Here is a 26,589-nt window from a genome sequence, read left to right as displayed (position 1 = left end):
TATCCATCTATTTCTTTCTTCTTTGTGTAATATGCTTTTTTTCTGTAAGTAGCTCTTTTGTTTGGCTCAACAGCTTCATGTTGTACACTCCAATCATACTCTGCATAAATAATTAGCATGTGGATTCCTTTCTGGAATTATCAATTTGAAATATAGTAGTCAGGGAACTTGAAAGTCACTTAAAACGGACCCTCTGTTGATGAAGCAGCAAAGTATGATGCATTGGGCATGAATGAGAGACATTTAACGATAAACCATTTCAAACACCCCATTATTATTTGATGGATAGAGAGAGAATGGGTGCATTTTGGTTCTGATCAATGTGGCAGAAACCTGCCATTTCCAACATTAGCCATCTTAACACATGCTCATGAAATGCAAGTCACATACTCACAGCTTACATGCATAGTCATCATAAATATAATGATTTTGTTTAGATATTTCGACATAGTTCAGCAACAAAATGTGCTGAGGCACATTTCTTCAGTGAAACTTGCATTTTCCAGCACTCCTGGGTAAATGTTTCTTCAGAATTATAATTAAACTTGAAGGACACCTATAAAGCGTATTTATTCCCAGTAGTTCAGATTTAAACAGTTCTGTTATTCAAGCTTTAGTATGAATAAATTGGAATGTTTCAATAATAATAGCTATGCAAGATGTAAATGCTGTCACATGTAACCTCTTTGCAACTCAATATTTTACCGGTGAATATGTGTTAAACAAGATTTGTGCGGGACAATGATGCTGTGAGTTAGTGGAAAAAAATGAAGGTGACTAAAAGCTAGCAAAATCTCTAGGGCCAGAAAGCCTGCATTACAAGATTTTAAAGTGATTGCTCTCACAACAGTTCTGGTAGATTGGATGGGTGTAAATATAATAATGTTTTTGAGAAGAAAGGGAAAAGACGAGCACCCAGCTGACATTGGTTGCTAGGAAAATGTGGGATTCCTTTAGAGGCACAGAGTTATGCAGCACAGAAACTGTCCCTTCAGCCCAACTTGCCCTAGCAAGTTGCCTGAGCAAGATGCCCTAGCTACACTAATCCTACCTACCCATGTTTGGCCCATATCCTTCTCAACCATTCCTATCCATGTACCTGTCCAAATGTCTTTTTAGTGGCATGTTAAGGATGTGGTGACAATATATTTTAGAAAACAAATAATTAGACAAATCAATATGGTTTCGTGAAAGCGAAATTGTGCTTGACAAATCTATTCAATATTTTTGAAGACATATTTTGACAGGGTATCAAGGGGAGCTAGCAAGCGAAATGTACCTGAATTTCAAAACGTAGTCAAAAAGATGCCAGATAAAAGGTTGTAAAGATTAATTGAATTGAGGGTAAAATTAGCATAGGGAGGGGGATAGTTAATGGCTTCAAACTAACTGAAAATAAACATGTAAGCAGGAAATGCAGATGCTAGTTAGAACCGAAGATAGACACAAAAAGCTGGATTAACTCAGCGGGACAGGCAGCATCTCTGGAGAGAAGGAGTAGGTGACGTTTGAGGTCAAGAACATTCTTCAGAATAACTTTCAAGTTGTCGATGGCACAACTTGATACTGAAGATAAATTTAAAATAAACTAGACTAAGTAGGACCCGTTGGGTCCCAGTCACACGGGAGGCCTGGTCCCTCAACGCAACCCATTCCCCAACGCAATATTCCACCACTCGCCCATAACCCATAACTACGCAGGTGGGGCTCATTATCCCTCATCCCTGAGCACTCCATCCCACTCCTCTTCATGTGTGGGTAGGGAGGAGTGGAGGGAAGTGGGGTGTGTGGCAGGGGGAGGGTGTGGGGTGGGGTGGGAGGGGAGGAGGGGTGTGTGCAGACAGGGAGGTGTTGGAGGAGGAGGGAGAGAGTGTGTGGAGGGAGGGGGGTTTGGGGGGGGGGGTGGTGTGGTGGGGGGGGGGGGGGGGGGGTGGGGGGGAAGGTGTGTAAGTGGGCGGGAGGGGTGTGGGAGAGGGTGTGTGTGTGGGGCAGGGTGTGTGTGTGGGTGTGGGTGGGGGGTGTGCAGACGGAGGGGTTGTGGGGGGGGGGAGGGGTGTGCGGGCGGGGAGGGGTGGGCAGGCGTTGAGGGGTTGTGGGGGGAAGGGGTGTGTATGAGCGTGAGGGGAGGAGTGTGTGGGGGGGGGGGGGTGTGGGCTGCTGGGGGGTTGTGGGGGGGGGGGGGGGGGGGGGGTATTGTGGGGGCAGGGTGGTTGTGGGGGGGTGAGGGAGGAGGAGGTTGTGGATGGGGGTTTGTGGGGGAGGGAGGGTTGTGGGGAAGGGGGGGTGTGAGCAGCGGGATGTGGGGAGTGTGTGTAACGGGGTTGTGTGTGTCGTGGGTGTGTGTGTTGGGGGTGTGTGTGGGGATTGTGGGCAGGGGTGTGTGTGGGGCGGGGGGGGTGGTGTGTGGGACAGGGGTGTGTGTGGGCAGGGGTGTGTGTGGGGGGGGGGCGGTGTGTGTGGGGCAGGGTGGCTTGAGGGGGTTGTGTGTGTGGCGGGTTGTGTGTGTGGGTCGGGGGGGTGGGCAGGGGGGCTTGTGGGGGGGGGGTGGGGTGTGTAGGCGGGGGGGGGGGGGGGTGAGCATGGTAAAATGTGACTTCTTTGGAAGTGGTGAGAGATGTACAATAGATTTAGTTGATTAACGTCTGCGAAGATAGAGATGCCCGATTTGTAGAGATTAAGAAATATAATTTCAATGACTGATAGGTAATGTTATTGAAATATAATCAAAGATTTTGAGTAGCTTTGACAGGATAGATGGCAGGAGTGGTTTCACTTCTTGAACTTAGCAACAATTCTCTGGATGTGGGATCAGTGAATTATAACTGAGTTTTTATTTATTCAGAAGTTGATGACCCTTTGAAGTTCCATCCGACAGAGTATTTTAGATGCCTAGCCAGAGAACATTTTGAAGGCTGAGATTGATAGATGTTTAGACACCAAGTGAATCAAGATATGTGGAGTTAGGGTGGGAGCATGATATAAAGGTAGATGTTCATCCAGGAACATTGAATAGCAGAACAGACTTGAGATGCAAAAAGCCTACTTTTGATTCTATCACAGATATTCTTTTCCTATAAAAATGCATCTGATTTAGCTGGGATTGTCAGTCACACTGAAAAATATCTCTGTGCCAAAAAACAGATGTTCCTTTGGTGGGTTATACTGGAGAGATTTGAAGTTAATGTCAGAATGGTGTGCAGTAATGTCACCACTATTACTTCAATTGATAGTAAAACGATAGTTACACAACTAGGAATAGATAGGGTAGATGCACAGTCTGTTGTCCACAGTAAGGGAATCAAGAACCAGAGCACATAAGTTTAAGATGAGAGGGGAAAGATTTGATGGGAACTTGAGGGGCAACATTTTCACACAACGGGTGGTGGGTACATGGAACAAGCTTGCCAGAGGAGATAGTTGAGGCAGCTACTATAACAACTTTTAAAATACATTTGGGCAGGTACATGGATAGGAAGGTTTTAGAGGGATATGGCCAAGTATGGACTAGTGTAGATGGGGCATCTTGGTCGACATGGGCAAGTTGGGACGAAGGGCCTGTTTCCATGCTGTATGTCTCTATGACTCCGACAACTGCCAACTGCAGAAGGATTTGCAGGAAGCTTTAGAAGAAAAAATAATATATGTGTAAATATATATACATATATTGTAAAGCCTTTAACTTGTTTGGTCACTTTCCTCCTCGGACCTGGAGTCTATAAAAATGATATCTCTCTCTGTGTATATATATTATATATGCATATATACTGTATAAGGCTGTTAGATCGAAATAATCAGAGAAATACATTTAAAATCAGTATGGCGAGCTAAAACTAAATAACAATTGGAGTTATAATTTGGTAAATAAAGTGTGTGGTTACAAGTTAGAATCTTAACCCTATATGGGTAGAGATGCAGATAATTTTTTTGTGATAGATATAATTTCCAAACCACATGAGATGTTCTGGTTCTAATTTATATTTTGAAGATGACTACTGTCAAGCCTTTAATATTGCCTTTGTCACTCTCCTCTTCAGAGCTGGAGTCCACTAAAAAGCAGCTTGAATTTGATAAGAAAGCAGTTGATGAGCTGGTCAGAGAACGAGACATTTTGAATAAGGTAAGGATATTGATAAGTGCCCTCATTAAAATGTAATATATCTGGAATAGGGAAACAAGTATCACATTTTTTTTACAGGCAGCAGATAGGCATTGGATTAACATTTCATTTTCCCTGAGGATTTCATGAACCCCAAATAACTAACCTGTCAAAAAACATTCATGCATACTTACAGGGTTAGTGGTTATTACAAGGAAATTATTTAACTAACTAGGGTATGACTTTGTTGGATCAACCGTGATCATATTAAACAACACAGCAGGCTCAATTGATGGAACAGAACATAGAACGTAGTAAAGTACAGCACAGGAACAGGCACTTTGGCCCACAAGGTCCATTCCAAGTTAAAATAATCTTCTTTGCCCACACTTGATCCATATTCCTCCATTCTCTGTATATCCATATTCCTATCTAAAAGCCATTTTAAGTTACCCCTATCTTTAATTTTAAATGCCACTATCTTATCCGCTTCCACCACCACCCCTAACAGCATGTTCCAGGCGCCTACTGCCCTCTGTAAAAACGACTTGCCGTGCATATCTGCTTTACATTTTCCCCTCGACTTTAAAGTTATGCCCTCAACCATTTGACGCGTCCAACCTGGGAAACACAATTCCTCATCCTACTTTCAATGTCTCTATGTTTGCCTTGACTCCCTTTATTCATGACAGAAGAACTTTATGATTGAAGTTTGATCACTTTTCAAATAGAAGCTAGAGATGATCAGAAGTTCTATTTTACTTTGCCATTTAGCAGCTAGCTAGGACTGCTCTGTTGTAACAATGTCGACATTGGCCTTGTATGTTCTTCATGTAATCTGACTTTGATGTTATCAAATATATAACTATATAGGTTCCATTCAAAAGAAAGTGTAGTTTAATGATTGAACTCCAGTGGTCAATCATCAATTCCTGCATTGTGCTTCTTTGAGAATACATAGCGGATGAATTTGCCACTTGCAAACAACAGACTACTGAGATTTCTTCTGATCGCTATTTTTGACAAGATACTTGAAAACTCCCTTTTTCTTCTTCTTAGCCAATCCTTCATTGTTGAGAATGACTTACAATTAAATCTGTGGGATCTGAAGATGCCAGTATGGGACTTGCAATTTGGCACAGATATGGCAGGAGATATTTGACAGGTGGTTTAGAAGATTGTGTGCTCCTTCTGCAGCTTATGCTTAACTTAAGCATTTCCAACAAAAGGACTTGTGTGTAGGAAGGAACTGCAGATGCTGGTTTACACCAAAGATAGACGCAAAATGCTTGAGTAACTCAGCGGGTCAGGCAGCATCGCTAGAGAAAAGGAATAGGTGACGTTTCGGGTCTAAAGAAGGGTCCTTGTGTCCATTAAAAGGAATCAAGGTACTCGTTTTCTCAAATGCCATGAACATTTTGTTTAGGCCAGAAATTCCTTTGATTTGATGGGGATGTGGCATTTCATCAAGATATCTTTGATAACCACATTGATTCATTTCTGTCCATTGGCTGTGGTGGAGTTCAGATAGATTCTGATGTCAGGCATACAAATAATAGTGGCTACAAAAGTAATAAGAGTTACCATTTTGGAATTGGCATCAGAAAGGATGCTGACACTGGTTCATTGCCAGTGGATTTGGAGGATTTTAAGGAAATAATATTACGGGTATCTATCCAATACTTTGAAATGCCCGTTGTCCATGTATCAGAGGTGTATGGGAGGGGAGGGATAATTCTTTCCCAGTGAACTATGAGGTTTATGCCAGGTTTGAAGCTTCCATCTTCAAAGATTTTGTAGGTTTGCAGGTTAATTGGTCTATATAAATTGCTCCTAGTGTGCAGGGGGTGGATGGGAAAGAGGGATCGTTAGAACTCGTGTGAATGGCTGATCCATGGTCAGTGTGGGCTCAGCAGGCCAAAGGGCCTGTTTCCATGCTGTATTTCTAAACTAAACTTGTCTGTGGGTGGCCAGAAGGCAGTCGTGAATTTCATCATCAATATCTGCTCTCCATGGGAAATGTCCATTGAGACAGGATAAGGGTTCATATTTTCGAGGACTTGTCAGGGACCTTTATCACAGACTTTACAATTTGGCCGTGATGAAGGTAAAGCCATCCTCCTGAAGTTGTACACCTAACACAAATATGTATGCTTGAAGAATTAACCCTCTTCATGCATTGTTTTCTTGTTAGAAATCTATATCGGATTTTCAGAAATGGATATTAACAGTTTTTAGATAATTAATACGATTGGGAGAGTAGGGAGGGGCCATTAAATGGTCTGTAGGCCAGGAGGGTTGGTGATGGACCAATTGGTTGGCCTTCAGAATTCTGGGATTGATACTTATATACCTGGCTTCTAACTTAGACATCTTCTGTACCTTGGTTTGACCAAAGTTCTTGCCACCGTATGATACACAACCATGCATTTACGAGCAGTGATGTAAAGAAAGAAAAAATCCCTTAATTTTCTGCCTGTCCGGAAACGTGGTGGAGTGCAACAATTCTGAATGTCATATACACCCACAGGGTTAGAAATGTATCTTCTGTTGTTAGCACTGAGCCAGTACTAGAGTGCCAGGTGCATATTGTAATTCTCGAGATTTACTTTGGGCATCAGTGGCCAAAACCAAACATCCCCCTCTACCATCTTTATGGCCTGGGATCAGTTCCTGCAAGCGTAGTCCCCATTCCTGTCAAGTATCACAGCTTGTAGCATCATGGGGCTTTTTGTTTACTCGGGATAAGTGTTATGAGTTTACTGAAAATAAAGAGTCAAAAATTCACTGTTGTCTTCCCAGTGAAATTTACCTCTCTAAAAAAGGTTTTGATTTCTGGCTCATCCTAGTGTCTGTGGTTGTGATCCAATTTCCTCATATCTGGCCTCTTGAGGTCAAGTTTTGATCTAATTAAATCCGTAAAGACGCAGAACAACTCCACCCTTATGTAGCATTCAAAGTGGGAGAACTGATTTCCTGGCAAGCCTGTTGTAAGTAATTAGAAAGTCTGGCATCAGCTCTGCACATATTCTGTTGGTTGCAAATTAGACATTTATGTTGGCATTGGGAGGCACAGTGGTGCACCCTGCAGACCCAGTGCCACAGTGCACCATAGATCCGGGTTCGATCCTGAACTTGAGTGCTGTTTGTGCAGAGTTTGCAAGTTCTTCCTGTGACTCCATGGGTTCCCTCCGCGTGATCGGGTTTCCTTCCACATCCCTAAGATGTATAGAATTATAGGTTAATTGGCCCTCTATAAACTGCCCCTAATATGTAGGAAGTGTGTCAATCACTTACCATTGGGGAGGCACCAATACATTTTGATTATTTTGAAGTAATTTAAAGTAATTTTAATTATGATTGCTTATGGGCCTGTCCCACTTAGGCGACATTTTAGGCAACTACAGGAGGGAATGCGGTCGCCACATGGTCGCCACATGTTCGTGGGTGGTTGCCGGGGAGTTGCTTTCATGGTCGTGAGCAGTGCTCTCACTCGCAACAAGTCGTAACGGCATTCTGGTCGCTGCTAATCTTTCAACATATTGACAAATTAGCGGCGACCAGAATTTTGCCGCTATGGAGAGTAGCGAGAATTCACGTGCCGCAGGTGCAGTGGTAGTGGGTTGCCAGGAGGCATAGGTTGTCCGAGGTTGTCGCCATTGCTGACTGGTGAATTTCATTGGCTCATTGGGAAAAAAAACATAAATAGTTTTCAGAACAAAGGTTAACCGACCGGTAATGTTAATGTCTGCCGAGTTTCATAGCCGTATATCTCTGGCTTCTTAAACGTTGTCTCCACTCCTTCCCCCCACTCCACCTCCCCCTTCTCCCCCGCTCTTTTTTAAAGGACTTAAGTGGCCCTTCCCGTACTCTGTGCTTTCACTGTCTTAATCACTGCGCCAACTTTCCTGTTCATCGTGGTTTGTGTCTGTATCACGTTGTGTGCACCGTGTGAATTTCACTCAGACAGCGCTCAGCCCGCTTGGGCTATCCCCCACCTGCATAACTGGCTGGTGAAGGAAGTGATGCGTGTGTGCGTGTGTGTTCCACCCTGACAATCGCTGTTCCAGTCATCGTTCCAGTCGCCGTTTTTTCAGCGACCTACTATTAGCAATGTTACAAAATTTTGAGATTTTAAAAATCAAGTCTGTAATTTATCCCATCAGATAAAGCAGAAAAAGAAGTTTAATTTGTCACCTAATTCACTTTCATATCTTCAGTATTAAAAAAGTTATAGCCATTTTCATACTCGGAAATTAGCATCTTGTTCCCTATTGCTTTTCCATTGACTTAACACAAAAACTGTGATCGAGGACAGTCAAATGGCCATAACTTTCTTAAAAATTAAGAGAACTAAAATAAATTTCAGTTATTATAGATTGAAGCATTCTAAAACAAATATATAACAATCTTACTTAGATGACTTGAAATTAAAGCATATAATTAGTTAGTTACCTAATTGTAGCTAATTACAAAATTCAATTACTAGATCTAAACATCTATCAATTTCTTAAGAGCAGATTAACACTTTTAAATAACCTAAGTGTCCAAATAGCATTCACACAAGAATTCACAGTATAACATAATTTTTAAATCTCATTGTCATGGATTTATAGGCCAAATGGAAGGAATTTAATGTGTAATACCTGTAAATTAATGGCCATTTAAATCATCATGCGAGTGGGTTTTTCTGGAACGCAATCATTTGGAACGTTGCGGTTTCCAGTGATTTAGACCCCCATATTGGCATGCCGGTTCATATGGGGACTAAATCACCGTTTCGCACCTTAAAATGTGAACTAAAGGTAATTTAAGGACCACTTTTATACATAAAAATAAACCGCTTTCTTTTACCTGTCACCTACATGAAATCTGTCACACACGCACGTACACATACACACACACACACACACTCACATGCAGAATTGAAATTAAATAATATCTTGGTTTAAGAAGTGGGGTCAATGCAACTGAACAGAGAAATGTAAAGGGTCTGTCCCACTTAGGTGATCTAAACAGCAACCTCTGGTGACCTTGCCCGCCACCCAAAAAAAATCAAGGTCGAGGTGACCTGCAACCTCTTACCACCCTCCTCCCACGCATATGTCGAAAACCTTCATTGACTAGGAATAAAACCGGCTTTGACTAGACCTGCGACTAAAAAAGTATCGATTTTTAAAATGGCAACCTATTTTTAGTCGAGGCCGGTTTTAATCATGATGAAAAATTAGCAGCAACTTAGATTAAGCCTCGACCATGCGGAAACCACTTTCAAACATTAGGGAGAGTGACGAAAACCTCCTGTGACCTCATGGAAACCTTGGGTGGCGGGCAAGGTCACCTAAGTGTTTAGGTCTCCTAAGTGGGACAGACCCTTAATGCAGCTCCCATTTTAAACCATATTTTACAAAAATTTCCAACTCTGTGTAATTATTTATAATGAAACCTCACCAGGTAGGCTCATTATCTTGTAATTATACAGACCTGCCAATAAATACGCTGCTGTGTCTTCAGAAGTGAGAGGATTCAGTTGTGGTATGATATATTAGTATTGACATTTTACCATATAAATGTGGGAAAAGGAACTTACAGTATGATGAAACAAGCTGACAAAGCACACAGACATCTGATTTTTGTATTTCTGTGGAAATTTGATTGCTTCTCTATTGATTTCCATTATTGTTCTAAGGATTAGATTTTGACAAGTTCTTTTTTGGTTTTGATTTTGTTCTGAAAGTTGTTTTGTAAAATAAAAGGGAAAATGATTGTGAGGACATATAAGCTTTTGAATGCTTTTCATGGATGAACCAACTTAGAATGAGCTGGTTTGATGTATTATTCAATGCATGCAGTTGAGGCAGATAGTTTTTTTTTTCACTTTCAGGATCTGGAAAAAAATCTCCAAATATCAGATAGATATTCTGTTTACATTTATATAATGTTTACTTCTTATATTTTTGTGAATGGTCTAAACTTTTGAAAACGAAGATCTAATTATCTCATTAAACCATTTTCCATTTCCGTAGAACGTGTTGAAGGCAGTTGGAGCTACTGAGAAACAACTGAACTTGGTTAAACTTCACGAACAGACTAAGAAGGTCTTGGATCAGGAAATTCAAAACTATAACCTTGAGGCACAGAAGCAAAGGAAAATTATTTTCCACCTGGAAAAAGAGAGGGATCGATACATCAATGAAGCCAGTGATCTTACACAGAAGGTCAGTGTTTAGCATTAAATGTTAATCCAACTTCGAAGTTTGAAAGGGATGTAGAATTTTCAAATGTTGCTCCCTATTTGAGAGAGGCATTGTTCGTTCTTTTGATGGAAAGTAATTAAAGTCAAAACCAGAATAAATTAAACATCAACTCTGGAAAGGATACAGTTGGAGGGAGAGATGAGACAGATAGAAAGTTGAATTAACACCAACTGATGAGATGAACTCAGTATGCTTGGTACCACTTTTGACAGAAAATGAACTGCTGTAAATAACATAATTACAAAAATACCAATTTAATTAAATAAAACCCCCCACTATTTTGGTGTGATTCCAGAGATTTGCCTTTCTCGCACTAGAATATTATTGCAGAAACAGGTTGTCATGTTTTTATTTGGCGGCTGCTTTCACTGTAGTTCAAAACTTGAATGGGAAAAAGATATTTCCGAACCTGTGTATCACAAATTCTCTTAATTGGGGCATTTCATATTTTTAGCTGTGTGTGGGTTTTGGACCATGCTCGAATCAGAAAATGCTTAAAGTCGGGTTTCAATAATTACTTTAAAAATAGCTCGAGCAGTAACGTTGCTTGCATTTTACCAATTTTACCTAAAACCTATACATGTCAACAGGTAACCTGGCCTCCTGAATTGAATTCAAAAGAAAATCACATTTTATTTTGAAGCAGTCACTTCATGCTTCCCCAGAGCAGTGATCTAATTAGTACCCGTGGACGAGCAGCTATCAATGCTTAACCCAAGTGACAATGATGATCTTGGAAGTACACGTCATGGGAGCACAATTAGGCCAATTGGCCCATTGAGCTTACTTATATTTCCCTCCCAACCCCATTCTCCTGCCTTCTCCCCATAACATTTGACACCCTATCTAATCAAGAACGTGTCGATCTCTGCTTTAAGAACACCCAATGAGGTCCTCCACAGTGGTGAATCTGTGGAAATCACTTGTGGCAATGAATTCCACAGATTCACCACCGTCTGGCTAAAGAAATTCCTTCTCATCCCCTTTCCCTGTTATTCTGAGGCTATGACCTCTGGTCCTAGACTCTCACACTAGTGGAAACATACTCTCCCACATTCACTCTATCCAAGCTTCACTATTCCATAAGAGAAGCAACTCGCCTACAGTTCTGAAACAGAAAGGAAAGCCGCAATATGCAAATTCTGTCTAAGAGTTGCACTAACACGATAACCTAATTTTTGCCCTTCAAGATGGCCAACAAGCCCCAGTGCATTTCCTGTATTTTTTTTTTGTTTTGACATCTAGACAGTTCTAGACTCTCCCACTAGTGAAATATCCTCTCCACATCCGCCCTCTTCAGGCCTTTCACTTTTCGGTAAGTTTCAATGAGGTTTCCTCCCCTCATATTTCTAAACTCCAGTGAGCAGAGGCCCAGTGCCGTCAAACGCTCATCATACATTAACCCAGTCATCCCCAGGATCATTCTCGTAAATCTTCAATGTTATTCAAGCCTGGGGAAGCGTTGCTGTGAGTCAATCACTTGGAAAGCTCGGGAAGATAATGGGTGTCCTAAATGGAAAGGTTGACTTCTTCCTTGGGATTAGCAAAACCAATTGAAGTATTCTACTGGTGAAAGATTTTATGTCCTTTGGAACATGATCATAGAGTCACACAGCTTGGAAACAGGCCCTTCGACCCAACTTGCACACGGCAACCATGATGCCCCATCTTCATGTAGTCCCACCTGCCTGCATTTGGCCCATATCCCTCTCAACCTTTCCTATCCATGTACATGTCCAAATGTCATTTGAATATTGTTATCGTAACATCTTGAAATAATGTAACTATTTTGAGTTTTGATTCTACAATCTGTTTATTTGATTAAGTCCAGGAAGATAAACTTTTTCTTCATCTTAAGAAAAAGAAGAGCATTCCCATTTGTTAAAACAGATCTTTATCATGTTATTCAAATCATAAAGATATCATTTAGATTGCTATTTACTTTAACAATGGAAATATTCACAATTGGACACATCATTGAAATATGTAAAGGGATGTTCCATCATCCCATTGTCCGTAACTGTATAATTTGTAGAAAGGGTGTAGATACCAAATGCATTAGTTCCTTAATTATCCGAAGGTTTGTCATCTTTAATTTTTTTTGATAGCTAGTGCAGCCTTGAAGTAGGAGAGTAATTAGCAATGTAATTCAAAAATATGCAGCACAGCAAAATGTCACAAAGAATGTGATGGACTGGTTTCTTGGAGTTTAAAATTTAATGAGCTTGTTAAGGTAATTGTCAGTGAGCAGAGAAAAGTATCAAGTTCATAGCAAACCATTATTCGGTGGCAACTTTCACCTCACCAGTGCTCACTGCTCACATCATTTGCCCTCAGGTTTTGCTTCCTCCTAAAACACACAAAAAAACTTGGCATTGCGCTAATGTCACTTCTTGGTTTAAATTGCTTTCCTCACTCGTCTTCAAGCTAGCAATGTCTGACACAGTAAGTCTTAACCCTTGATGGGGTATTTTGTTAATTTGACTCATCTGTCAGGAGAAAACGGCAAGTAGAAAGCATAGCGTTTGATCATCTGTTTAGATCCATGGATAGAAAAATATCCACAAATAATATACATCATATTCATACTCATATTTTATTAGCCAAGTATGTTTTGCAACATATGAGGAATTTCATTTGTCATACAGTCATACCAATAACATGTTACAGAACACACAAAAATACATTTAACATAAACATCCACCCCAGTGACTCCTCCACATTCCTCACTGTGATGGAAGGCGAAAAAAAGCTCAATCTCTTCCCTTCTTTGTTCTCCCGTGGTCGGGTCCTCGAGCCTTCGGTTGACTGGGCGATCTTGGCTCCTGTTGCCGGCGGAGTTTGGGCCCTTGTGTCGGGGCAATCAAGCTCCCGCATCGGGGGAATCTCAGCTCCCCTGCGCCGGGTGATCAGACCCCTGGTCAAAACTTTTTGCGTCTTTTGGAGCTTCCCAACATCGGTCTCTACCCGAGACTACGAGCTCCTCGAAAGTGAAATTCGTAGGCCGCGGTTGAAGCGTCGATCCCAGGCAAGGGATCTGCTCCGATGGTAATTTCCCGTAGAGGGCCTCAAAGTCGGTCCCGAGCAAGGCCTCCAGCTCCATGATGTTTGGCTGCAGTGACCGGAGATACGATCCGGAAAACAATCGCATCTCCGGCAAGGTAAGAGATTGGAACAAAAAAAAAGTTTCACACTCCCCTCTCCCCCACCCCTCATATAAAACAAACCAGAGAACATTAGCTGTTAAATTCAATGGCGAAACAAGGATAAAACTTTGCTCATGTGGTGGTTCAAATCTGAAATTGCTGTTACTGGAAATAGCTAAAGGAAATAATCCAGAAGCCAGAAGTACAGGACAGTGAAAGGATTAAAAAGCGACGCTGAATACCGAGTTGAGATGTAGATACAGTTAAGACACATTGGGCCTAATGGCATTTTTCCTGCCTGATATAACCTATAAAAAAGCAGCACTGTGTGTCCCTAAGTGCTGGTATCTGATGTCTCCTTGCAAACACCACCCCTCAGGCTCAGACTCTCTGTTCAGGTAATTGGTTCCATCTAGAGGTGTATTTTCCAACGTCTTCAACTTTATTTCCCTCATATTTTTTTTTAATGAATTTGCTCATTTATCATAGTATTTTTTTAAGAGCAGTCTTACCGTCAGTAGCTGCCCAGAGTTTCTGGAATGAGCAAGAAAATGTCTAATTTTCTATTCATGTTTTAGTTTCAGACACAGAGAAATACTAAGTAAGAATAAATAAAGGATGTCAAAACCACACTTATATACAAAGTAAAGCCAAGGTGCTTCCCTGCAGGGGAGATAGATATTCAAGGGCTTAAACCATGGTATTATTCACAGATAAAATGTTGCATCTAGCACCACACGGCAATAGAGTTGCAGCGCAGCGCCAGAGACCCGGGTTCGATCCTGACTACGGGTGCTGTCTGTTTGGAGTTTGTACATTCTCCCAGTGACCATGTGGGTTTTCTCTGGGTGCTCTGGTTTCCTCCCACACTCCAAAGATGTACAGGTTTGTAGGTAAATTGGCTTCTGTAAATTGTAAATTGTCCCCTGGTGTATAAGATAGTGCTAGTGTATGGGTTGATTGCTGGTCGGTGCAGACCCGGTAGGCCAAAGGGTCTGTTTCCATGCTGTATTTCTAAAGTCTAAAGAAAGTCCAAATTACAAATGAAAGGATAAGGTTTTACCCTTACTTTCAGAAGGCATCACTAAATGTTAAAAAAAATTGAAGACATTTTAGATGAACTCAATAATTACCATTCCTTTAAAAAATAATATAACACCTTGCATTTGTGAAAATAGCTACCCCATGCCAACAACATGCTTTTGGAACTTGAATCTGCTAAAAGCTGGTATCACTGTTTTAAAAATAGCTGCCTTGTATCATTATGGGTTCCTAAGTGTCAATTATTATTTTGTTTGCAGGTTCTTCAGTATATGGAAGATATTAAGGTATTTGAGATGCAGAATTTTGACTTCAAGAAGAAAATCTCTGAAGCTGAAAGCAAACTAAAGCAGCAGCAGAATCTGTATGAGGCTGTGCGCTGTGACAGGAACCTGTACAGCAAGAACTTGATTGAAGCCCAGGTAAGCACATTCCTTGAAATACAACACTTTAACATGTATTCTTTGAACAAATAATATTATTTTTCTAAATAAATTCTGTGTGTGTGGCCAGCTAGTGTGGCCAGTGTGTGGTAAGATTCCATGTGTAACAAGTTGATAATGAGATCTTAAGTGAGTCTTCTGAGTAGTGCTGTAATTCAAGGAAGGGTATTCCAAGTTTTTTACTTGCTGATAGAGAAGGAATGTAATGGTAATATATCTTAGTGTTCTAAAGTAATACTGTTGTGACAGCCATCAATGAGGTAGGAGGTAATTCAGCATTGTAGGAAGGAACTGCAGATGCTGGGTTAAACCAAAGATAGTCACAAAAAGCTGGAGTAACTCAGCGGGACAGGCAGCAGGTCGAGAGAAGGAATGGGTGACGTTTCGGGGGGGAGACCCTTCTTCAGACTCGGTTCAACAGGTTTTGTTCCTATTACTGTGGCTGCATCTTTACAGGGTAGTGCTGCTTCTTCATTGTTTTGACTTCTGCTGCCAGATATCAATACAAATACAGATATCTGACGCAAGTTATTAGTGATGACTATAATGGTGGTGTTGGAGACATAATAAAGTTTACATAATAGTTGTAATGCTATTCTTGTTACATCTGGCTGTTGTCTAGTACTTGTACAGGTGCACAACCTTTTATCCGGTGTTCCGGAAACCGAAAAACTCCGAAAACCGGCCATTTTTTCCAGATGTCGTCTGCGCACCAAAGCTCGCGTTTGGCGCCAAACTTGACCCGAAACGACCCACGGTCAACCCAGGTCTGTACTACTGTAGCGGCTGCCTCCTCCCCGAGACCGGGAGACGCTTAAACATCTGTAAATCATTGCTTAAATGTTAGTCAGTTAGTTTGGAGGGCTTTTATGTGAAGGGGGGGTGAAGGGGTAAACTTTAATTCTTAGTCCCCTACCTGGTCGGAGAGGCGGGGAGCGGTCAATGCCTTACCGGGTCGCCGTGCAGTAAGCTCCGCAGCGCTGTGGCCGGTGGGGCTGCGGGCGGCGCCGGTTGTAGCTCCGACCCCGGCAACTCTACCCCTGGCTGCGAGGCGCTCCAAATCCAGCGGCCCGCGGCCGGACGCCCCAGCTCCGCGAATGTCGGGAGTCGGCGGCGTCGCAGCGCTGGGATACCAGCGGGGAGCGGGCAATGCCTTACCGGGTCGCCGTGCAGCAAGCTCCGGAGCGCTGTGGCCGCCGACTCCCAACGTTCGCGGAGCGTCGCTGGATTTGGAGCCGCGCAGCCAGGGGTAGAGTTGCCGGGGTCGGAGCTCCAACCGGCGCCGCCCGCGGCCGGACGGAGCCCCCAGCTCCGCGAGGTTGGGAGTCGCCGACCAGGTAGGGGACTAGAATTAAAGTTTCCCCCTTCACCCCCACTCCACCACCACCACATAAAATCCCTCCAAACTAACTGACTAACATTTATGCAATGATTCTCCCGGTCTCCGGGGAGGAGGCAGCTGCTCCAGACTTTTCAAGCCGCCCGCGCTACCTACCTAATCTACGCTAAAAATCTTCCATTCGGAAAATCCGAAAATGTCCGAAATCCGACAAGTGTCTGGTCCCAAGGCTTTCGGATAAAAGGTTGTGCACCTGTATTACATTATTGCTAATCAATTCAATGGATGCTCTTTGAGCAATTGTATTTCCCAGATCACCATAATTTATCTTTCCTTAGATTTGATGGCAGAACAGATACAGTGGCTTGCAAACGTATTCATACCCCTTGAACTTTTCCACATTTTGTCACGTTACAAACACAAACGTAAATGTATTTTATTGGGATTTTATGTGATAGACCAACACAAAGTGGTGCATAATTGTGAAGTGGAAGGAAAATGATACATGGTTTTCAAATTATTTTACAAATAAAAAACTGAAAAGTGTGGCGTGCAAAAGTATTCAGCCCCCTTGAGTCAATACTTTGTAGAACCACCTTTCGCTACAATTACAGCTGCAAGTCTTTTGGGGTATGTCTCTACCAGCTTTGCACATCTAGAGACTGAAATTTTTGCCCATTCTTCTTTGCAAAATAGCTCAAGCTCAGTCATATTGGATGGAGAGCGTCTGTGAACAGCAATTTTCAAGTCTTGCCAGAGATTCTCAATTTGATTTAGGTCTGGACTTTGACCGGGCCATTCCATCACATGAATATGCTTTGATCTAAACCATTCCATTGTAGCTCTGGCTGTATGTTTTGGGTCGTTATCCTGCTGGAAGGTGAACCTCCGCCCCAGTCTCAAGTCTTTTGCAGACTCTAACAGGTTTTCTTCCAAGATTGCCCTGTATTTGGCTCCATCCATCTTCCCATCAACTCTGACCAGCTTCCCTGTCTCTGCTGAAGAAAAGCATCCCCACAGCATGATGCTGCCACCACCATGTTTCACAGTGGGGATGGTGTGTTCAGGGTGATGTGCAGTGTTAGTTTTCCACCACACATAGCGTTTTGCATTTAGGCCAAAAATTTCAATTTTGGTCCCATCTGACCAGAGCACCTTCCTGCACATGTTTGCTGTGTCCCCCAAATGGCTTGTGGCAAATTGCAAACGGGACTTCTTATGGCTTTTTTTCAACAATGGCTTTCTTCTTGCCACTCTTCCATAAAGGCCCGATGTGTGGAGTGTACGACTAATAGTTGTCCTGTGGACAAATTCTCCCACCTGAGCTGTGGATCTCTGCAGCTCCTCCAGAGTTACCATGGGCCTCTCGGCTGCTTCTCTGATCAATGCTCCCCTTGCCCGGCCTGTCAGTTTAGGTGGACGGCCATGTCTTGGTAGGTTTGCAGTTGTGCCATACTCTTTCCATTTTCGGATGATGGATTGAACAGTGCTCCGTGAGATGATCAAAGCTTGGGATATTTTTATATAACCTAACCCTGCTTTAAACGTCTCCACAACTTTATTCCTGATCTGTCTGGTCTGGTCTGTTCCTTGGGCTTCATGATGCTGTTTGTTCAGTAATGTTCTCTAACAAACCTCTGAGGCCTTCACAGAACAGCTGTATTTATACTGAGATTAGATTACACACAAGTGGACTCTATTTACTAATTAGGTGACTTCTGAAGGCAATTGGTTGCACTGGATTTTATTTAGGGGTCTCAGAGTAAAGGGGGCTGAATACTTTTGCACGCCACACTTTTCAGTTTTTTATTTGTAAAAAAATTTGAAAACTATGTATCATTTACCTTCCACTTCACAATTATGCGTCACTTTGTGTTGGTCTATCACATAAAATCCAAATAAAATACATTTACGTTTGTGGTTGTAAGGTGACAAAATGTGGAAAAGTTCAAGGGGTATGAATACTTTTGCAAGCCACTGTATGTATCGCTGCTTAATACCATGGGGGATCTTGCATTTCCAGGAGATAGACACAAATGTGGTCTACACACTGTGTAGGAAGGAGCTGCAGATGCTGGTTTAAATCGAAGGTAGACACAAAATGCTGGAGCAACTTAGCGGGTCAGGCAGCATCTCTGAGAGAAGGAATGGGCGGCGTTTTGGGTCGAAGTCCTTCTTCAGACATGTCAGGGGAGGGGGCGGGACAAAGATAGAATGTAAGTCGGAAACAGTAAGACTAGTGGGATAACTGGGAAGGGGGAGGGGATGGAGAGAGAAAGCAAGGGCTATCTGAGGTTAGAGAAGTCAATGTTCAGATTGCTGGGGTGTAAACTACCCAAGCGAAATATGAGGTGCTGTTCCTCCAATTTGCGCTGGGCCTCACTCTGACAATGGAGGAGGCCCAGGACAGAAAGGTCAGATTGGTAATGGGTGGGGAAGTTGAGGTGCTGAGCCACCGGTAGATCATGTAGGTCAAGATGGACTGAGCGGAGGTGTTCAGCGAAACGATCGCCGAGCCTGCGCTTGATCTCGCCAATGTAGAGAAGTTGACACCTGGAACAGCAGATACAGTAGATGAGGTTGGAGGAGGTGCAAGTGAACCTCTGCCTCATCTGGAAAGACTGTTTGGGTCCTTGGATGGAGTCGAGGGGGGAGGTAAAGGGACAGGTGTTGCATCTCCTGTGGTGTTGCAGGGGAAAGTACCTGGGGAAGGGGTGGTTTGGGTGGGAAGGGATGAATTGACCAGGGAATTTTGGAGGGAACGATCTCTGCGGAAAGCAGAAAGGGGTGGAGATGGGAAGATGTGGCCAGTAGTGGGATCCCATTGGAGGTGGCGAATGGAGTGGAAGGTGTGGACAACGGGGACTGTCCTTGTTGCGAATGGGGGGAGGGGGAGCAAGAGCAGAGCTACACACTGTCAGAGACCTGTGGCTATTGTGTTCCAACTTTACTTTTCACCTTACCTTTACATAGAGCTTTCCTGTTGGGAGCGTGGGTTTGTCAGTTACATGAAGCATGGTGCTTTTGGATATTTATAACATCACTTTCTCAAAAGATTAGTCATCCATCTGCTTTGCTCCTCTCCCCTCCTGCATCTACACCATCCATTCTGAAAGCTAAGACTTTCTGCTAATATTCTTTTGAGAGCCGAATGGTTTAATGACTTGGGCAAACCAAGGAAGAGATCATAGAGTCATACAGCGTGGAAACAATCCCTTCGGCCCAACTTGCCCACACCAGCCAACACTGGAATATAACATCTTCCACTAAGAATGCGTTGGTGGCTTAAATCAATCATGATCTTCTGTTTGCTTTAGGATGACCCTGACTAGAACATGCTTTTGTTGATGATCTTAGTGAAAGGCTTTACGTCCTCCAGCCGGTTTAGCCTGCTAAAACATAGATGCCATTTCCTGATAAGCAGTTGAAATACTCAACCCAAGAGTTCTACACTTGCTCATCTGTTGAATTTATTCGAAGCCGAGATTGTTAGATACTTGGATAATTGATATATATAGGGACTTGAAATACAGGATCATGTATGGGAGTGAATAGTGGAATAGGCTTTACCTCTGATGTCTGAAGCAGTGTTTCAACCCAAAACATTGTCTATTCTTTTTCGCCAAAGATGTTACCTGACCCGCTGAGTTACTCCAGCATGTAGTGTCTATTTTTGGTGTAAACTAGCATCTGCAGTTCCTTTCTACACAAAGGTTTAAGGGATATGGGCCACATGGGACAAGCTCAGGCAGGCATCTTGGTCGGCATGGATGAGTTGGACCAAAGAACCTGTTTCCATGCTGTATGACTGTGATTCTTTGATTTATAAGGAAGGTTACAGGTTTATTTCTGATTTATACCAAGTTCATTGAGATATGTCAGGGTGGGAGTGGCCAGAAGGTTTCATGCCTCTACTCAATCTTATCCTCACGTCGCAAATACAGTTTATTTTGAAATAGAGAAGTGCTGCAAGAAAGTATGAGAGAGCTGTTTTTCCTTCCTTGCACAAGTGTGGGGTCACGGAGATCAATTATAATCTAATTCAGATCAAGTCATTATATTTTTAATTTACTCAATAATAAGGAACAAGAGAAACTATTTTAGAATGCATTTAATGTTGCTGAATGTAAGAAAATTAGTTTCACAGCCGTAAGGACTAATTTTATTCGCAAATAATCTTTGTTCACATTATTCCATTATGGAAAAGAATGGAATATAATAATGGAGTTTGATTGTGGATGTCAGTCCGCAGGTCAGTTTTCAGCATTGACGTTCAAAGGCAGAAAATAAATGAAGCTCATTTTGATAATCGCCCTCCTACATGCTAATAGACTGCTGAAAGAGCTGATGAACACCATAACGAATGTATCAAGCACATAGCAATGAAATGATTACTGGATACCTGCTATAAAACCATTACTTACTCAAGAGAATCCATGACAGTGAAGTCAAAGAAGGCTTAACTTCCCTGTATTTAGTTTAGAGTTTAGAGATACAGCATGGAAACAGGCCCTTCAGCCCACCATGTCTATACTGACCATCGATCATCCATTCATACCAGTTCTATGTTTTCCCACTTTCTCTTCCACTCCATACACACTATGGGCAATTTACAGAGGCCAATTAACCTACCAACCCGCACGTCTTTGAGATGTGGGAGGAAACCGGAGCACCCGGAGGAAACCGGAGCAGTCACAGTGAGAACATGCAAACTCCCCACAGACAGCATCCGAGGTTGGGATTGAACCTGGGTTTCTGGCGCTGTGAGACAGCAGTTCTACTAGCTGCGCCACTGTGCCATCCTGTGTGTGAATTGGAAGAGCCTATATTCCCTTTTATATTTGGATAATTTCCATTTGAATTTTGGGGGTGAATTTTCTAGCTTTTATGCAATATTATGTGCCCTGTTATACACTAACTTGCTGGAACGATTAAATAACAAATGGGTTATTTTAACAAATCAAAAACAATATTCTATGGTGAGAACCGAACTTGTATTCATGGGAAGGGTATTGAGTACGAAAGTTGGGACATCATGATACACCTGTATATGCTGTTGCTGAGACCGCATTTGGCCGACTGTGTGAAGTTCTGGTCACCCAGCTATTGGAAGGAAGTCATTAAGTTGGAAAGAAGAGATTCGCCAGAATATTATTGGAGTTCTGGGCTTGGGATAGAGGAAGGTGCTGGATAGGCTGGGACTTTTTACCTTGGATCTTTGGGGCTGAGGGATGACCTCATTGAAATGTACTAAATCATGAGGGGCATGGCTAAATTGAACATTCATAGTCTTTTTCCCAGGTTGGAGGATTGTAATACTAGAGGGCATAAGTTCAAGGTGAGAGGGGAGAGATGATTTAAGAGGGACCTTGGACAACATTTTCATTCAGAGGGTAGTTTTGTATCTGGAAAAAGCTGCCCTGCCAGAGAAAGCTATATAAGTGGATACAATTACGTTCCAAAAGCATTTGGACAGATGCAGTATATGAATAGGAAGGGTTTATGGTCAAATGCAGGCAAATGATTGCAGTTCCTGGTGTACATATGGGAAATCAATATTTTCAAGTAAAGGGAAAATTGTGAATCCAAACTAAATCAAATCAAATCGCACGTTACACCTGTCGTACAATTTAACAGAACATTTGGAGTCATTTTTATTCACTCCACTATTTCTGTTTTTTAGGATGAGATAGCTGAAATGAAACGAAAACTGAAAATCATGCACCATCATGTTGATCAACTGAAAGATGAGATTGGCTCAAAAGAGGCTACACTTGTGAAGCAGCACTTGGAGTATCAGCGCATGGAGAAGGAAAAGGATTCACTAAAGGTATTGCTGTGGAATTACTGAAAAGATTTTTCTCTTTCTCTTAATCAAATTAAATCATAAAGGATATTTTGCAACCTGTTCAGTTGAGTGTAATTGTATCATGTTTAGTATTGGGCTAGTTATCTTACCACCTCGACTAATAATTTTGTGATTAAAGTTGTAATTTTGCAACTCCATTGCAATTGGGAAATTGAAACTTCATGAATATAAAAGAAAAGAAATATAAATCTTGCATCGGAGGCATTGGCCATGAAACTACTGGATTATTCCCCCCAAAATCTGAATTACTATAATATTCCTTAGGGATAGAAATCTGCCATCCTTACACATTCTGGCCTGCCTTTGGTTGGACAGCCTGTTAACAATGTTCAGTGACTCCAAGACATAGACAATGCCAAGGTATAGAAGGTTGTGGATCAAATAGAGACACATGGGACTAGTAGGTAGGCAGCACAGTTGGTAGGACTGAAGGGTGTGTTTCTCTGCTATAGAATTCTATAACTATAAGTATGAATACTGGGTGAGAACAGGTTTGGGATGGACTTCAAAGTCATCTCCAACATTCATTGTCTAACCCAATACAGTTAACTCTTAAATCTTCCAATAAGACAATTACAGCCTTGCAATTAATGTGAGCCTACCCAGTGACGTCCACTTTCGATGATGAATTCAAAATACACGATGCTTTAACTTGTCAATGCATCTTTTTGTTAGATCCACCAGGGAGGGAGTTAGAAGGATTGATGAAAGAATCACCATTTGCAGAGGCAAAAGCTCAAATTGTAGCAAAAGCTGAGATTGAACTTCTTTTCTGCTACCCCTATTAGTGAATTTAGGAAATACTCAACCGTTGTCACTCAATGGCAATGAATTAAAGCTTCACCAGCTTCACTTTTGGTATCATGGATATAGTAGTCAAACAACATTAAGCCAACCCTCTATGGGAATTTCAAAGAAAGTTACTTGGAGACATTTGAGATTCAAGGGACTGGAATTGCGGGAACCTTGAACTGCTGGAGGAACTCAGGAGATCAGGCAGCATCTGTGGTGGGAAATGAAGACAATGTTTCAGTCTAAAGAAGGGTGCCGACCCAAAATATTGTATGTCCATTTCCCACCACGTTTGCTGCCTGACCTGCTGAGTTCCTGAGAGAAGTGTGATCTGTGATAATTGGGGCTTCACAAGCAGCTGGTTATAGCCCGTGGAAAGGGTGCTTTTCTGAGGAAAAGGGATGCACACTAGTAATGATAAAGATACACGCCTACCAGCTTGAAAATCCCCCACACAACTGGAACAGCACTATCTAAGAAGTAAAGATCGCATTATCCTAAGATCTATTTGCCATTTGTACTAAATGTTAAGAATCATACAATTCTTTTAAGTGGTGCAAGTTCCCTCAATGTCTTGGTCAGCATATTCCCCTTAAATCAATATCCCCACAAACCACAGAACTGACCATTAATATAATTTATCTGTGGAAGTACACTGTGTAAGGGCAGCTATAACAACATTTGTCTGGACAACAACAGTTACTGCCCCGCAAAGTAACGTATTGTCCTGGCGTGCGATAAAATTAAGTAAAAATGCAAGTGCTTCTTACTCCATGTTCTTTGTGTGTGTGTGTGTGTGTCTGTGTGTGACAGGAGTAGACTTTGTTAAAACTGTGACAGAATGTCAATACTTTCTGATGTGACACTGATTATGTATTCATCCCACTGTCACACTTGATGCAGTGTCCATTACAACAAATCATTTCCACCTTCTGCATCCATTTCCCCAATTCATTCTCTTTGCACTTGAGTGGAGAGCAGCCTACAGTTGAATGAGAGACTGATTCTGTCAGCTTCTCTTTGTAAATGTCAACCTTCATTATCCAGTGGCTTGAACATTTGCCACGTAGCTGCCCACCACTCGAATCTCATTTGATGGGATTCATTGTTGCCTCTTTTCTCAATCTTCTTGTAAATATGGCTTCTTCCCTGCAGCCATTCGGCTCTTAAAAACAACAACCTCAAATAAGCTCTGAACTACATAGACTATTATTGTTATTAGTGCACTGTTTTTTGTGTGTACGAATGTGTGCGTGCGTGTGTGTGTATAGATATATATGATCTATATATATGTGTATTTGTGCGTACACACACTGAACTTTTTTCTCTTGTTTATTATATTATTATACGGTGTACTATGTTTACATATTCTGTTGTGCTGCAGCAAGTAAGAATTTAATTGTTCTGTCTGGGACATATGACAATAAAACACTCTTGACTTGAAATATTTGTGGTTGTGATATCCGCCAAACATGTTGCAGGTACTGGTGGTTATTGCTGTTTGATTTGGGCTGATTTTGACTCGGTGGGAACACTCTTGCCATTGGCACAGATAATTGTTGATTCATGTCCTACCCAGACACTCGAACATAGAATCTTGTACCATGACATTGCCGTGCTGTTATATTAGATGAAGCATTAAACAAAAGTCACATAAGCCCTTTGATATGAATGAAAGAAACTCAAGGAAGTTATTCTCAATGTCCAGGCCAACACTTATCTCTTAACCACACCAGCTAAAATAAATTGTCTTGTCATTGTCACATTAGAACTTAGAACATAGGATATCAGTCTACAATGTCTGTGCTGAACATGATGCCAAGACCAACTCTTGTCTGTTTGCACATAATCCCTTCATTCCCGGCATATCCATGTGCCTATCCAAAAGTCTCTTAAATGCCACTTTCATATATGCCTCCATCGCCACTCCTGGCAGCATGTTCCAGGCACTCACTATCCTCCGTGTAAAAAAAAACCCCTGCCCTGCACATCTCCTTTAAATTTTCCCTCCCACTCTAAAGCTATGTCCTTTAGTAATTAAATGTTTCCATCCTGGGAAAAAGGGTTCTGACTGGCTACCCTTTGTATGCCCCATTATAGAACATAGAACAGTACATCACAAGAACAGCCCCATTATCCCACAATGTCTGTGCCAAACATGATGCCAAGACCATCTCTTATCTACCTGCACATTACCCAAATCTCTCCATTCCCTGTATATCCATTGTATTATTACAATGGCTACAATTCAGATGTACTTGCACTTCACTGGGTGTAGGATGTGTTGGGAGCACCCTGAAAAGCATTATATAAATGCAATTCTCAATTGTCAAGAAAAATGTATGTACTTCAGTACTCTGTCCATCAAAGCATTTATTCCATATTTTGTTGATCGTGGGTATTGGATGATGTTTCCATATTACACGCCAGAAACAACAACCAATAGCTCAGGAAGTGCAGGTACCAATTATTATCAGTTGCATGGAGAAAAAATATCCAGCTGAAAACACTTTTACTGGATGGAGAAGTGAGCTTATCTTTGCTAACTAGATGTGGACACAGTTAAACACACTGCTTATTATTCTTGTCAAACCAATAACGGGTCGCAGTTGACAAGCTTGGTCATTTATCATCCTGGTTCCCTGTGACCTATTTTTTACTCAGATAAGTTTTTGCAAGCTCCCCAGTAAACAATCATCCATTACATTACCTAGTGGTCACAGCAAAATGGAGATGAATTGGCAAGTGCAGCAGTTGATGCGGGAAAAGGAAAATAATCAGCGAGAATATTTCCTAAAAGATCTCTTTGGGAATATTAACAAGTTTGTTTACACTTTTAATCTGAATTTTAATTCATATAAAATTATACAGTTCTCTGTGGTGATATTTGCAATAGTTCCTCATTGAAAGTAAATTTAGCAATCTAACCTCATACCCGATGAGCGTGGCCTTATAGTATTATGATTCTGTGTTAAACTCAGTATGCAATTTGTTAAAGAATAGTGACCTTCATGGACGGACATTTGAAGGGGATAATATTCTGTCGTAAGGTAGTACTGCACCCTGAGGCTTGGGTTACACCAAATACAAAATAATAGTATGGCGATGTGCACTAAAACTTGTGTTCCAGTTAAAATCAAAAAGTACTGGAGTAACTTAGCGGGTCAGGCAACGTCTCTGTAGAAAGTAGATAGGTGACATTTTGGGTCGGGACCCTTCTTTAGACTGATTACAGGAGGGGCAGGAAAGAAAGGTGGAAGAGAGGAGGGGCAGGACAGATTATGGCCTATAATATTCCTCAGAATAAAAGGACATATCTTTAGAAAAGAGATGAGGAAGAATTTCTGTAGTTAGAGGGTGGTGGATCTGTGGAGTTCATTGCCATAGATGGCTGTGGAGACCAAGTCATTGGGTATTTTTAAAGCAGAGTTTGACAGGCCCTTCATTAGTATGGGTGTCAAAGGTTACAGGGCAAAGTCCGGAGAATGCAGCTGAGAGGGAAAGATAGATCAGCCATGATTTGAATGGTGGAATACACTTGATGGACCGAATGGCCTAATTCTGTTGCTATGACTTATGAACTTATGATGTGAGAACACAGATGAG

General features: G+C 41.9%; 1 protein-coding gene across 1 annotated transcript in view; it reads left to right on the top strand.

Annotated features, from left to right (window-relative positions):
- cfap58 (cilia and flagella associated protein 58) overlaps positions 1-26,589 on the top strand; it is a 162,061-nt gene that overhangs the window by 22,517 nt on the left and 112,955 nt on the right. The window contains exons 8-11 of the mRNA XM_055646984.1: positions 4,035-4,117; positions 10,123-10,314; positions 14,801-14,962; positions 22,006-22,152. Coding sequence (XP_055502959.1) covers positions 4,035-4,117; positions 10,123-10,314; positions 14,801-14,962; positions 22,006-22,152 — 584 coding nt within the window. The remainder of the gene's footprint in view (positions 1-4,034; positions 4,118-10,122; positions 10,315-14,800; positions 14,963-22,005; positions 22,153-26,589) is intronic.

The sequence above is a fragment of the Leucoraja erinacea genome, chromosome 15, assembly GCF_028641065.1.
Source record: "Leucoraja erinacea ecotype New England chromosome 15, Leri_hhj_1, whole genome shotgun sequence".
In the NCBI taxonomy this organism is placed as follows: Eukaryota; Metazoa; Chordata; class Chondrichthyes; order Rajiformes; family Rajidae; genus Leucoraja; species Leucoraja erinaceus.
Note: the sequence above shows the minus strand (reverse complement) of the source record. Positions and strands in the feature narration are given on the sequence as shown.